This window comes from Dermacentor andersoni, chromosome 10, assembly GCF_023375885.2.
Source record: "Dermacentor andersoni chromosome 10, qqDerAnde1_hic_scaffold, whole genome shotgun sequence".
NCBI classification, from domain to species: domain Eukaryota; kingdom Metazoa; phylum Arthropoda; class Arachnida; order Ixodida; family Ixodidae; genus Dermacentor; species Dermacentor andersoni.
The window spans coordinates 45623893-45638625 of NC_092823.1; the positions used below are offsets into that span (position 1 = coordinate 45623893).

Genomic DNA, 14733 nt, shown 5'->3' on the forward strand with positions numbered 1-14733 from the left:
ACATTAACAGAAAACACTTGTAAAAGTCGATCCTGCTTGATTAACGCGCAGTGGCATTACTCACTTGTCAATGATGTCACAACCAAAGGAACTGCGGCTGCTCCGTGCATCGTGAATATGGTCAGTGAGCGCTAGTGCTGGTTTTGCTCCATATAAAAACAAGAGAGAGCGAGTGCTTCCAGGCCACTGTCAATGACGACAGTTACGACAGTTGGGTCTAAATATTAGCCGGAAAAAAAGGCAGTCTTATTATGCGAAGAAGGCGCGAGAGTATGGTGTTTCCCTTGTAATAGCGGAGCCGAACGTCACAGTTGTCAATCGTGTTCTGATATTTGCAATGACAGATCGCTAATGTCGGTGCGCGGTCCCAGAGTGAGTGATCAATCGTTTGTCCTTCTGTGACGTGGATGCAGATAGATCGACTGCAAAATGAAGGAAAAAAAATTCCCGCGTAACAACGCAAATACAGAAATCGACTTAGCTGCAGGTTAAGAGGAAAGCAGCTTAGCATTATGGGGTGAAATAGTCAGCAAAATGTTATTAGAAAAAACGTGTATTGACGTCTGTGCGCCTCAGCTAATTTGTATCGGCCGTTTTCTGAAAAGTCATCTCATACGCGCAGAAACGAAATCTGAACAACAAGATTGACGGCATTGAGCAATTATATTTAGGACCACACATCTCGCCTTGCTTTTAATGATGAGCAGCTGTGTTTTTTAGCTTACAAGTCTGAATTCGAAAGCGTCATAGATCCGTTGCACTCGGCGTGACCAAAAGACGGTAAGAAATATGGCCGGCGGCGCAAAGACTAAAAACACATAAGAAATGCTCGCATTGACGTCAGGTTTCTCAGAGAGGTCCCTGTCAAGAATGTAAATTAATGGCCTCGAAATGAAAATGCGGCACATTTTGGTGTGTGTGGTAATCAAATCCGGCCCTCCCGGGTGTGATGCGAACACGCTTCTGCGAGGCCACGGTGGCTCCACAGTTCCGGGTGACAAAAGATGTGCCTAGTACTTGCGTCATTGCACACGTTACGTCACAGCGATCTGGCTGAATATACACTTGGCCTAGTGCGTGCGTCATCGGGCACTTGACGGCGCAGCCAGTAGGGAGGATGTAGCGCCGCTTCACGAATGTATGAAATGAGCGCCTTCATGACGTTCGAAAGCCTAAAGCGGTGTAATGCTTTCGCATTATTTTGCGCAAATTCATCACTGAAGAAAATGCTTTCGCATTTACTTGAGAGGTGAATTTGCGCCACCTGCCCATTTCATGAGAAACGAATAGTGAAACATGTGTCTTTAACATTCTGCCGCTAGCGTTGGGTGGGCTTACAGTGACAATTACCGGACACTTTGTGCAAGGTCTTCTGCCCCTAAGCTTTTTTGGCTAACCGAAATTCAGGGTACCTTCTCATGTCAAAGAAACAGCTGTAAGTCTAGGCTTGAGATCTCTAGCATATCATTGCCGCGGCAGTGACAGAATATTTCTTGTCTAAGAAAAAAGGGGTCGAAGCCCCTGACACTGCAAACATCTGAACGCCTGCAAAATATACTTATATGCACACGAAGAGTGCATCAGGATATAGCTACACGCAGAAATAACAGATGCACAGCGCTTACTTTGCCCAGATGTTGAAAGTAAGCGCTGTGTTTCTGTCGTTCTTTCGTATGTCCCTGTCCTGATGTTTCATTACACTTAATGTCAATTCAGTACCACTAACCAGCAAGCCCGCGTTGGCACCCTCGTCACATAGCGCAGTTGTTCTCCCTGCAACCAGCGCATATTCGTCTTATGGACACCAACGCCCAAGCATTTGTTCTCCTCATGTCACTACTTACAAACGTTAAATTGGGGGGTTTTACGTGCCAAAACCACTTTCTGATTATGAGGCACGCCGTAGTGGAGGACTCCGGAAATTTCGACCACCTGGGGTTCTTTAACGTGCACCTAAATCTCACAAACGTATACAAGCGGCTGTTTCATGACCTACATGATAAATATGCCAAGATATTCGTGTCATGACCTATCATTTATGTTCTTCATACTCTCTTGTCATAGTATGGCAATTGCGGTGCACACCAAGTTAACGAAACGACCATGAGAGCACCAAGACGTAGGCGGCTGTTTCAGCACGTATATGACACGCATGTCATGACCTATCCTTTATTTTCGTCATATACTCTTCTCAGACTATGCCTGTTTTGGTACATACCGAGTTAACGAAACAACCATGAGATCACCAAGACGTGGGTGGCTATATATAAATAGCAGGGGCGTAGCCAGGGGGGGGGGGGCTTATGGGGCTTCAGCCCCCCCCCAAAATTTTTTCGTGCTGTCCATTCACCGCCGATCAAAGCAAGCCCCGGCGCCGGAAATCATTCTGGATTTTGTCTAGAACGTCTTTTTCACGCTCGAAAAGCCATTTCACGCGAAAATTGCTAACTGGGGCTGGATTTCGCGGCAACGCCCATGCACCGGGAGTCACATAACGCTAGCAGCCCCATCCGAGCACAAAATTTCAAGGACCTTTTGATAGCGAACGGGCTGGCGCGGCATCTCGCGGAGGCCACGGAATCTACACTCTATCATGGTATCTACGGAGCGCGTGGATGTCAATTCCGAAACTTTATGGGTATAAATTTCTCATAAACTTTTGATGTGAAAGGTGCATTGATATTTCAAACGTGTGCTTTAGATTTTCAATTGCGGAATTTTGTAAGTTTAATGTTCCCATAAATATTTGACGCCAAAGGTGCATTAACTTTTCCAATGTAACACATCGGGCCATACAACGAGACAAGCCAAATCAACACACTATCCGACAAGTTATACAAAGCCCGCAGCGAGGCCCGATGGGACGAAGCGTTGTGGTGTTTCATTCTTGCTGTCATGTCACATAAAAAAATAACATATTTTTCACCTGCGCCAAAGCATCCAGTGAAGGCACTAAAGCCAGCCAAGGTAACTACGTTCTTATTTATTTTTTCTACTTTGACTTTTAATCGCGAGGACACATTGATCCCCTTCAATTTTTTTGTTCTCGCTCCCCTGCCCGCGGGCTGCGAGAGCCAGCCAGAGCGCATGCGTTTTTCTCGTGTTGCCCCGACCACCGCGCGGCGCACTTCGGTGCACATTCGGTTTTCTCTGGCCGAGTGCATTTTCGTCTGGCAGATTTAGACGCTTTCTGGCTAGCAGACGAGAAAAAGAAACAATGGTCGCTCGCCGCCATCACTGTGGAGACGACGGATTGCACCGCGTTCGCTTGAGCGCAACCTCTCCAGAATGTCTTGCCTCGCCGGTGTAGGATACCGAGCAGTATGCGCATGGTTCTTGGTGGACCAAGCGTCTTGTGTTTTCTTCGATATTCCTTTAATAGCCACATTAGTTGCCCAAAGTAGGCATTCGATTGTAATTAACATACTTTCCTTCGCGTTTTTATGTTCATTATGGTGCCCCCGCCCCACAAAAGAAAAAAAAAAAAACGTTGAGGCGCAGCGAATTGTCGCGTGGTGAAAGTTCTATTTTGTTACTTATTTTGCGGAAAGTAATGGGCCATGGGACGCTTCAGCTGCGGATACTCTTATTATATTATTGCAATAGCAATTATATGGAGGCTCTAGGCGCATTCCTGCCGTCGCCGTCGCCCTCATGTTCCGCATAAATTCTAAGGGCGACAACATCGTGACCGTGCACCGCATGCTGTATGTGCGAGTGAAAGCATGTGGGGGGTGAGGGGGAATGGGTGAGCTGACGATGGTGGCTCAGTCTTGGGTGCGCAAGGGAGAAAAGTGAGGAGCAAGCGCGCCGCCTTCGGTCGCGCACAATACATCGGGGGGAGTGGATGGAATGGGGGCGGGATCTAGGATTCTGTGAATCTGTGATTGCGTAACATGTTTATTTGCCTTGTTTGACCCATTATATAGCGTGACTCTTTCTGAGATACGTAGATTTATTGGAGACTTATACGTATGTTTTGTGTATACGTGCAGTGAACTATGTTTCCAGTGGCACTTTTTTTGCCCGTTATCAAGCTGTGTCTTCGCATTTGTATATTCCATTGTATCTTCGCATTTGTAATGTACGAGGGCAATCAAATGAAAGTGAGCCTACCCACCCCGCGCAATTATGGTTCTGTTCATTATCTGCAAGGCCTGCGCGTAGCACACAGGCATCTGTGATTTACAAAAGTGACACGCAGGTTTGAGGATAAATGTTCTTTAACGCTCTCATACACTGGGATGAACATGGTTGCGTGACGTAATTGACGCTCCAGAAGTTGAGCAGCGTAGTGCCGTGAGGGTTTTTACAGCTGAAGGTGTTTCCCAAAAAGAAATTAAGTCACCGTATGGCTGCCGTGTACGTCGAACATTGCATTTCATTGGCCACTGTGAAGCGTTAGAACAAACGGTTCGAAGAAGGACGTGAAAGTTGCAAAGACGATCCCAGACCGGGCCAAAGCCATCGTGCAATCACACCTAACAAAATTAGATTAGATTAGATTAGATTAGATTATGGGGTTTTACGTGCCAAAACCACCTTCTGATTATGAGGCACGCCGTAGTGGGGGACTCCGGAAATTTTGACCACCTGGGGTTCTTTAACGTGCACCTAAATCTAAGCACACGGGTGTTTTTGCATTTCGCCCCCATCGAAATGCGGCCGCCGTGGCCGGGATTCGATCCCGCGACCTCGCGCTCAGCAGCCCAACACCATAGCCACTGAGCAACCACGGCGGGTACCTAACAAAATTGCAAAGGTTGATGAGCTGATGACACAAGAACGGAGGATAAGCATCGATGAACTGCCAGAGCGTGTGAACATCGCTCACGGTTCGGTTCACCGTCACCGTTCACGCCGTAATTCATGAACATTTCGGCTATCGGCTCTTGTATGCGCAATGGATGCCCAAGATTTTGGACCACCGCCAGAATGCGGAGATGTTCGGCGCTGCCTTCACTCATCTGATCCGGTATGACAATAAGGGTGACGATTTCTTGTCTGCAATTGTGATCGGAGACGAATCATCACGCCACTACTACGAGCCTGAATCACGACAGCAAATCTTATAATGGAAACATTTGAATTCACCACCCCAAAAGAAAGCAAAGGCCGTCATTTCCGCCGGACAGGTATTGTTGACTTTTATTTTTCGATTGTCAGGGGCCATTACTGATAGAATTTGCTAAATCTTGAGAGACTATCAATTGTTTCCGATATTGCTAAACGCCGGATCGGCTGCGTGTCGCAATCAAGAACAAACTACGTGACAAATTGACGAATGGGGTCATCTTGTTCCACGACAATGCCCGTCCCTACGTCGCTGATGTGGTTAATACAAAACTGGCAAAGTTCAAGCGGGGAACGCGGCAACATCCGCCAGACAGCTGAGACCTGTCGCCTTGCGACTTCCCCATTTTTGGGCAACCGAAAAAACAGCCCAAGGGAGCCAGATTCGGCTCGGACGATGACGTGAATGTCAGTTGCAGACGTTTTGAAGCAGCAACCCAAGCAACTCTATGAGACGGGAATTACGCGACTCGTTTGTCAATGGGACAAATGTCTGAATGAAAATGAAGGCTACTTTTAAACAAAGTACCCCATTTTTCATATATTCGCACTGGCTCACTTTCATTTGACTCACCCTCGTATATTCTGCAAAACTCCTGCTTTTTATACGTGCTCTCTGTTGCGACTATAATTTCGGTGCAATTACTCACGATACACGACCGGTGACAGCTGCTCCTGCGTAATACATTGGAACAAATGACAGCGTCATTGAGATTTTTCACTGGCCGTTGCATATGTACAAGAATGTAAACAAGGATCTTGAATGACAAAGTTTCATTAACATATTTGTCCTCAACTTGTTCATTTCATGGCCTTTACATTTTTCATATCAGCGGCATGGAATGCTTTGGTGGTTTCGAACTGATGTAGTTCTAAAGTTCGTGTGATATTTTCTTTACTTATTAAATAGACGAAAAACATGGAAGCATTGACACCAGTTATGCTGGGTACAATTTTTGGCACATACGAGTATAATATTTTATAAAAAGAATACATATTTTACTTGTATTGACAGTGCGTAGCGTTCAAGAATTCGTTTGCAGCATCTTTGGCAATGATAATGCAGTTATTATTCATGTATTTGATCCATAGGCAAATTGTTTAAGAGGAAGCTTTAGCTCGGGCCGAACTCCGACGTGGCCTATTCAGATACATGTAAAACGTAGAAACGCTTTTCTGAGATAACTCCTGAATCGCTTTTAATGAAATTTGTCGCATTTCAGAGAGTAAGTTAAATTCTAGTGTCTGTTGGAAGCGGAATTTCGATTTAGGGCCTGAACTTTGTTTAAAATATTTTGAAAAATTCGAAACTTCGAAAAAAATAGAAAACGAAGTTTACAAATTAATAGCTCTGCATCAAGAACAGATATCCCGCTTCTGTAAACAGCATCCATTGCACCATTCAAAGCGGACAAATTCGATATGTCTATTTGTATCTTACGTGAATTGGTTATGTTATGTACAAGGGTTCTGCAAAAGCCGTATTTCCATAAGACTTCATTTTTTTAGACTCATGTGTAACATATCAACTTTGTCCGCTGTAGATGTCCTGTTATGTGCAAATCACAGAATTGTGATATCAATTTTCATTGCTGATATACAGAGTTGTAAACTGCATTGTTTCGTTTCCTGAAAATTTTCGATTTTGCCACTTTTCAATAAAATATTGACTACCTAAATCGAAAATTCGAAACAAACAGTGACTAGAATTTAAGTTTTTTTTTTAAATGCAACAAACCTCATCAAATTTGGTGCAGTGGTTGCAGAGAAAAACCAATTCTCCTTCTACATGTATTTCGATAAGAGCATCCGACCTAATGTTTCCTCTTAGGAGGAGGCCGAGCTGCAACGTTAGCCCCCCCCCCGAACGAAATTTCTGGCTACGCCACTGATAAATAGATATTGTCAAAGTGTCAAATGTTGTCCAAGAAATGCTTGATATTAAATTACATCTTCTTCAACGACGACTCGGGTTGTGCCCGCTCCTAATGACCTATTGTGTGCACAGTGACAGACCTGAAAGCGACGTCATCACTTTCTGATGTCTGTGGCAGAGGCGGCGTGCATTACGACAAGTGCGGCTCCTGTGCCTGCAAGTGGTATGTGTCTGTGCTCCTTTCCAGATCACATCAATCACGTTACGAGGAGAAGTCGTAGGCCTTGAAGATTTCACAGGACAAGCAGTTCTCGCCTCCGAACTGCTTTGATTAGTTTTCCTGGGGATTAGTGGTAAGCCGACGCCTCATGTGCGACGGCCAACCCACCGTGCACAGCCCGCGTCGTCATTGAAGGGGAACTTTGTGTCGATTTTCTTTTGCTTTATCCCTCTGTTTTCGCGACGTCATCTTGGGGTGGGATATTCTTTTAAGCGATCATGCCTTTACTGACTGCCGAGGTTGTGTTCCTTCCTCTTTCTGACACGCCATTTGGAGTGGTGGCGAGGGGAAGGCGGTCGACGACTGGCGAAAGCTGATTCGTCCGATGGGCTCATAGAATCGAAAGGTGGATGCGTTGATGCAGGGCGTTGAAACTTTCTTGGTGGGTAGTAGAAAGTTGGTTGTCAGAAGCGAGCAGTAGGTGGCATCCGGCGGTGGCAGAAACGAGCCACATGACCAACAATCCTGCAGGAGTAACAATCAGCCAGTTGTCTGGTGCACGCCATGGGTCCTGCACGTGGGGATGCTGTGGCACTAATCGGGCGGGAGGTGGTGATGTTTGCGTTGGTGCATGGAACGCTGCACGGGTGGGCGATGCGGGCACCGTCGCAGGCTGCGCATAGCTGATTGTTGCAGCAGGAGCGCTGTGAGAGAGAATGGGAATGCACTTAGTGACTTGTTCCTGGAATGCGTGCTACAGCGGGGGCGTCAACGAAGAGGAGGACGTCTGGTGTCAGAGGCACCAATGAAATTTGGCGGGCCACCTCTTCGCGAACAAATTGCTTAATCTGCGTCATCAGCGAAGGGTCAAAGGCGGTAACAGTAAAGCTAGAGAAAGAGCTTACTAATGAATTGCGCTTGGCAGAGCACTGGCAGAGCACTGGCAGAGGGTCACTACTTCAGACACTGTGCTGGGGTTCTTTGCCAACAGCATCTAAAAGACATTGTTATGAACCTCCTTTAAGATATGCGTGATTTTGTCGCCTTCCGGCATTGTCGCATTGACACGCTTGCGGACATCCATGACATCCTCGATATAACTCTCGCATGTATCACCACTCTGCTGCGCTCGTTCTCGAAAACGTTGCTCGGCCCTAAGCTTGCCTCAGCAGGCCACCCGGACAGCTCTATGAAGCTCGTGTTGAACACCACCTAAGTCGATGGGTCAGGTTCGTTGTTGCGGTTCCACAAGTTGGCAGTGTCGCTCAGATAGAATATGGCATTGTTCATTTTTGGAGCCTCGTCGCACTTGCTGTGGTTTCTCACCCTTTCGTAGGAGGCAGGCCAGTCCTCCACGTCATGGTCGGCTATCCTGCTGAAAATGACAGGGTCGCGCTGACGCAATGAACTCGAGCTGGCCACGGCAGGCATAGGAACCGTTGGACACGGTGGTGGGTCTTTTGTCATGACGTGAATGGATGGCAGAGTACTGTTTTGAAGTTCGAAGTCTCTAGGTGTACCATGAACGTACACCAATTGTGACGTGGTTTGCTGGAATCGCCCAGCGATAACAAGGAACACAGCGGCAGCAACGATAGCTCAGCTGGACGGGCGAAGTGGCCGAACTACGCGCTATGGCAACGGAGCTTTCTGGTTCCGTTCTTCTTTCTTGCACTTATGACAACTTCGTGTAGTGGTTGAAAAGACGTGAAAAATGGCTCTTAAGTAACTAAGGCTGTGCACGGGGTGCTGGATGTTTTTGGACTCCATCAGCAGCCGGTGGAGTCTACATACCAGCGCTGCTAGGTCTCAGAGGCTATAGGTTACAAATGTTTGCTCCACGGCGGAGGAACAGAAAGCCTTCGCATTATATCGCTCCTGATTGGCTTATATGCACCGCATCCTCCCCTTCGCTGACAATGTATTGTGAGACAGAGTATACTTAACGGCTCTGTTCTCTGCAGGATTACGCAGTGAAACAACAAACGCAACCTAAATATTCTCACTGCTACAAATATAAGCCTTGAAGCGTACGTATCACTCCTTTAATAAAGAGAAGAGCTCTCCAGATGCGTTCAGCTATTCGCTTACATTGGCAGTCATGGTGGACGGTCTCTACGCAATTTTGTGGCCTGGGAACTATTCGTTCTTGTTTTCGTTGTGCTCTTTTTATTCCGAGTAGGGTTTCCGTCATCTTATGTTTGCTAGGACGTGGTAGCTACTTACACCCGGCACAACAGTGTTGTCTGGTGAACGTCACCAACAATTCTGGAAGCGCAGTAGCGTTTTAGTTGTGTACTTGAAGTGCAGCGTCCTTAAGATACGATGGTATTGCGGGCTTATTGAACCTAGGCGATAGGCCATGAGCTATTATTCATAAAATAATATCACATATGCCATCTTCTGTCGAGTTTAAACTGATTGATCACAAGCTCATTTAGCGAGGAACTGGTGCGCAAAAGAAAATAGGGGAGGTAATGTTACAAGTAGCTTCAGGAGCCTCCAGTCAGGAAAACCAAGGCCTTCGTTGCAGCTAGAGTGTGGACATCCGCACGCTTTGTTGTTCCCGTTAATTGAGGACTGCAATGTACACGTGTCACGATATGTAAAACAGAACTAACAAACTGAAATAGCAATGAGGCGTTGTTATAAATGCAAGGATGTAATGATTTACAGACTAACTTTTATTAACTTTTTCTTGCGGGTAACTGGCTACTGCAAGCAAAATAAAAGAGAAGACCCTCACCGTATCAAATTTTAACTTTATTTATTCATTGATTTGGTTTTTAATGACCAAGAGCAAAAGTTACTGCACCGATTAAGTGACAGTATTAGCCGGACAACATTTGTGAAAAAATAAAACGATGGCAGCATTTTTCAAGTATTCGTTATTATGTGTTATCTCAATTTGAGCGAATTATAGAACTGGTTGGAATTGAACACATCATTGTCCTCTCTCTGATTCTGGGGGCTTCTTCTGTGGCTTCTCTGTACAGAAGCCTTGTATACACGCCTGAAAAGGGATATATATTTAAAACGGCAATAAGACATGCTAAATAATGAATCACTATATATGCTCTAGTGAAGCGTAATTTTTCTCATGGTCACACATTCAACATTCGTTATTTCGGACACAGCTTTTAGTGCCAGTAACGTAAAAAAGGAAAAGAAAAAAAAAACCCCGCAACGCTTAGCATTTCCGTAAATATTGCCGACTGATGTTTATTTTTCCTATAAATGTGCAAAGAAAGTAATGTGTTCCTTAGATGCACTGGTGAGAAGAAACTATTTTTCGGACCTTATTTGTGTTTGGGTTCACTTTATTAGTAGAAGTGTGGCCCTGCCACGGAGCTGTTTGCAACGCTTTTTGTCGCCTTAGATACGTAAAGCAGAACCAATGTTTGGCCGGTGCTTTCCAACAACTGTCAAGATACATTTTTCACGGTGCAGAAGGCACCATTCGCGTGTAATTTTAATTTTCTTTTTTTTTCTTTTTGGACGCAGTAGCCGACATGAATAAATTGTGCCGCGGAACTCAAGAACTGCATCGTCGCCCTTTCACAGCTGCGTAGACGTTTTAATTGAAGTCTGCGTAAATGCGATCACTGCGAACGCATCTAGCTGAATGAGAAGTTTTTAAAGTTCTTTCATTATTTCTAATGGCTGTGTTTATACTCACCGCAATAGTACCACGTGAACGTGCCCCGCGTAACCAGCTAGATAGAAGGAGGCAACATCTCGCCTAGATAGCACATATGGTCTTACCTATGGCGATGCTAAACAAGCGCGAGCATGCCTACGTTGTATGCATGCGCTGAACTTTTGAATTAGGCTGCAATACGAACCACTAAAGAACCTAACGGTGGAACAGGGACAGCAAGTGGGAAGTATAATATGATAGTGCGGCTCATAATAACAAATATAATAAAACACTATGGTTTATGAACGTGTCTAGCAGGGAGCGCAGAATTCTTCGTGTTGGCGCAATCGAAAGATATCAGTAAAACTTTAACATCGGCCTGCTCACTCAATCAATCATTCACTCACTCAATCCTTCACTCCCTCTCAGTCCTCCCTCCCCTCTACCCCCCAACACACACGCATGTGTAATATGGAGATACGGCTTGACTGGAACTGAATGGCAAAAATTACCTTCTCTTCTCCGCAAGGCGTATGTTCCAGCGCGTATACGTCTTTGTACTTGGTATGCCCCGTGTGGATCACTTCACCGCTTGGATTGTACAAGCAACGCACCATGCACGTGGCCTTGAACCATTCACCCTAATAATCAGAAAAAAAAAATATTGAAATTCACTATTGAAATCAGCTCGAGAATTTCACCAAAGCTAAATATTTTAGAGGCGGGATTTGTAGAAGTACAAAATTTTCAGAAGTTCTTACCGGGTCAGCGGTAACATTCTGTTCATTAGGAAATAACCTCTGGCAATAAACTTCTGGCGTCATCACCATGCCAGGATATTTTTTCGTTACATTGTATATCTTTTTAGCGTTCACTCGCCAGCATGAAGGTCCCACACGGCTTTAAGAAAAAAAAAATACAGATACATGTATGACAACTTTAGAAAAGAGCTACCACTTGCGTTGCATGATTTAACTTTCGGCTAATAATATCCTCACGCGTGCATTATTTTGCTTTTCGCGCGTTAGCAGCCTAATTATTAATTTATCGTTGGGTAGAAGACGCGCCTGCGGTACATGAAGGTTCTTTCGGACATTTCAGGAAACGGATTACCTAGGGATAGAGAACCCGCCTTGGTCACCTAATGTCTGTAGCGTTGTGCCGCTGTGACCAGGCCACTGGTTGAATTCCGGACACGACGGTCGCATTTCGTTGGAGGTGAAATTTTAATACGTTCGTGTACTATGCAATGGGTGCACCTGAGAGAACAGGAGGTGGCGGAAATCAATTCAGCGCCCCACACTAAGCGTGGCTCGCAGTGAGAGCCCGATCCTTGCACGTAAAACTCCGGATTTTTTTTTTTTATTTGAGAGAACAGGTTGTGCTTTGTATTTAAATATGGCTGAACAAACTTTGCGTCATTGATGCAACAAGAATACTAGGTAAGCTGTGGGCGTTTTTCATACAGGGAGCCATTGCATGAGTGACAGAAAAAAAAAAATCACTGTATTGCCGTGACCCTCGTTCGCGTAAGTTGCTACTCGTCCAAAGGCGCTGCGGCTTGCATTATCAACACGATCGAGCTGCTGTAAAAGGTTATTGCCGTATGCACTATGATTACGTAGAAAATTAGAGGGGGAACTTCCCCAGTGAGGTGAGATTCGCCAGCCTTGCGCACTGCTGTTTTCTGTGCACAAGTTCACTAAGAGAAACGTTAGGTTGCTAACTCGCATTGTTGGCTGTATTTCTTGTCCTTTGTCGTCACTACTCGCGTCACACTACCGGAACAACAACAACAACAACAAAAAACCGACGGCACCTAAGCACTTCTGATCAGTCGGGAATCGAAAGCATTAATGTCTAATTGAAAGCCGCTGAGTGGTGCTTCTCGCCGGCAAGCGAGCGCGTTGACACACCTGGTGCGTTTTCACTTGGCCTTAGCGAGGCGCAGTTAGAACGCAGGCGACAGCTTGCGCTGACAATGAACATGCGGATAACACAGGCTTGCGAGAGCGAGGGTGACGTGGCGTCGCGGCGGTGCCCTCTCCCCTCGCGCAACACCTCGCGCGCTAAGGCGGCAGTATGTGTTCTCTTTCGCCCGCTCTTCTGCGTCGAGGCGACGTCGACGCGCGCTAGTGACGTGGGAGCCAGTGGGAATTTACCTTCCACTTTCTGCTACACGTGACATGCGCCGGACTTCTCCCTCAACGAGCCATTTGACGCTTCCGCAATCAAAAAGCTCGCAGGATGTTTACTAGTGTGTAACGCAAACGTTTCAGAGATAACTGCGGTGCGGGATAGGCGCTTTGGTTCCCGATTTCGAGCTCGCCCAGTCACTTGGGAGTCTGAGGTCCTTCTTCCTCCATGACATTTCAGTGTAAATGATGTTTTACAACGTTCTAGTTCAATCTATAACACCCTTCTGCGACGTTCAGGTGCTGGCACACTTTCTAAGCATGCACGAGTGAAGCCGGATTCCCAGCGACACGCCGAGCGAGGCACCGCAACGGCGTTCCCAAGGCCATAATGGTAAACGCTATCCGTTAAGCCTGTGATGCGCGACGCGGTGGCCAACGCTTGCGCTTCCTCACCTATGATGACTGCGAAACCCTGAAATGTATGATAGCCGAAACGCGTAACATTCAGGCGATCCCACAGGCCATTCCCACGGGTATGTGTCGCTGGGTATTGCTGCCGTGCTCCAATCTCGCACCCACGATGATGATGACTTATTGGCATTCCTTTTGAAATGGGGTGGTGGGAAATATTTACCTAGTCTGCTTGAGTTATTCAGACATGCTATACATACTTTTCATTCTAGCATTTCAAGACGAAAGCCTTATATGTCCCATGAAGCGGAAAATCCGGCCAGCGTCCGGCATTAACCTCGGATGGCAAGAAAATCCACGTGACGAAGTGAAGACGTCCCGTTTCCGTCGCTGGACCTGGCTCGCACTGCGTACACCTACGGTGAACAGCCACGGCGCCGGACGGATTCCCAAAACTGGCCACTCCCAGACTCCCAGACTGCCCGCTCCCAAAATTGGAGTAAGGTTGATTGAAACGGATTAAGGGGGACTAAAGTAAGTTAGGATGGATTAAGGTGGAATAATTTTGGTAAAAATTAGAGCAAGGTGTATTAAGGTGGAGTTTTCATTTATGGTGATAACTTAGACAAGTCATAATGCTTTCGCATTCAAATCAAGTAAGGATATTTAAGTGACTGTGAATTTTTGTATTCATCTCTTAAACTTTTTCTCTTCCTGGAAACCTTTCAATCTATTTTCTACGATAGATATGCCAGCAATGGATAATGTCGTGCCCCTTTTTGCTGGTTTTCTTCTCACCAATACACTAAACCTTTCTAGCTTATCTCGACTGCTGACCGGTCGATGCGTCCTTCCAGCTTAAATCCATGTGCTTCGGAAAGGTGTGCGTTACTCACGAGTTTCACTGAATGAATTCCTTCGCATCCTATTAAGATTTGCTGAGCGATCTGCGGGTTTTTGCTGCATAATACATATACCTCATCCTGTTACGAATATTTGCTCCCGTATGTTTTTGTCCTTAGGTACCCGGCTCAAGCCTCAAATAGCAAGGGACTTCTCTTCGTGTTATCCGACTTTCTCTTCTAATTTCTTTTTTCTCAGCCTTCTCCATCTCCATGCACTTTCTTGTTGGCATCCTTTGCATCCTTTTCACTGTTTGCGTTTCTCTGACTTTCTTTCTGATGACTCCAACTAGTCTATTTACACTTTCGATTAGACTGCACCTGGTTGCCAACTTTCTTGACCTCTTCGTGCATTCTGTGTCCACGCTTTTCAGGTACAGAAATTTATGCGCCTTAGCAGAGCATTTATTTACAACCATTTTGCAGAGTATTTCTACAAAACGAATTTTGCTCTGCGCTTCTCAGACTTCAAA

The 14733-nt window shown here is 45.8% G+C and overlaps 1 protein-coding gene across 2 annotated transcripts in view; it reads right to left on the bottom strand.

The window, feature by feature from the left end:
* Nucleotides 1-9919: 9919 nt before the first annotated feature.
* Nucleotides 9920-14733, bottom strand: part of LOC126543126 (A disintegrin and metalloproteinase with thrombospondin motifs like) — a 53789-nt gene continuing 48975 nt past the window's right edge. For both annotated transcript variants that reach the window (XM_055062252.2, XM_055062251.2), the window contains 3 exons: nucleotides 11571-11709; nucleotides 11322-11450; nucleotides 9920-10182 (listed from right to left, as the gene is read on the bottom strand). In XM_055062252.2, the coding sequence (XP_054918227.1) occupies nucleotides 10114-10182; nucleotides 11322-11450; nucleotides 11571-11709 (337 nt within the window). In that variant the 3' untranslated portion in view covers nucleotides 9920-10113. The remainder of the gene's footprint in view (nucleotides 10183-11321; nucleotides 11451-11570; nucleotides 11710-14733) is intronic.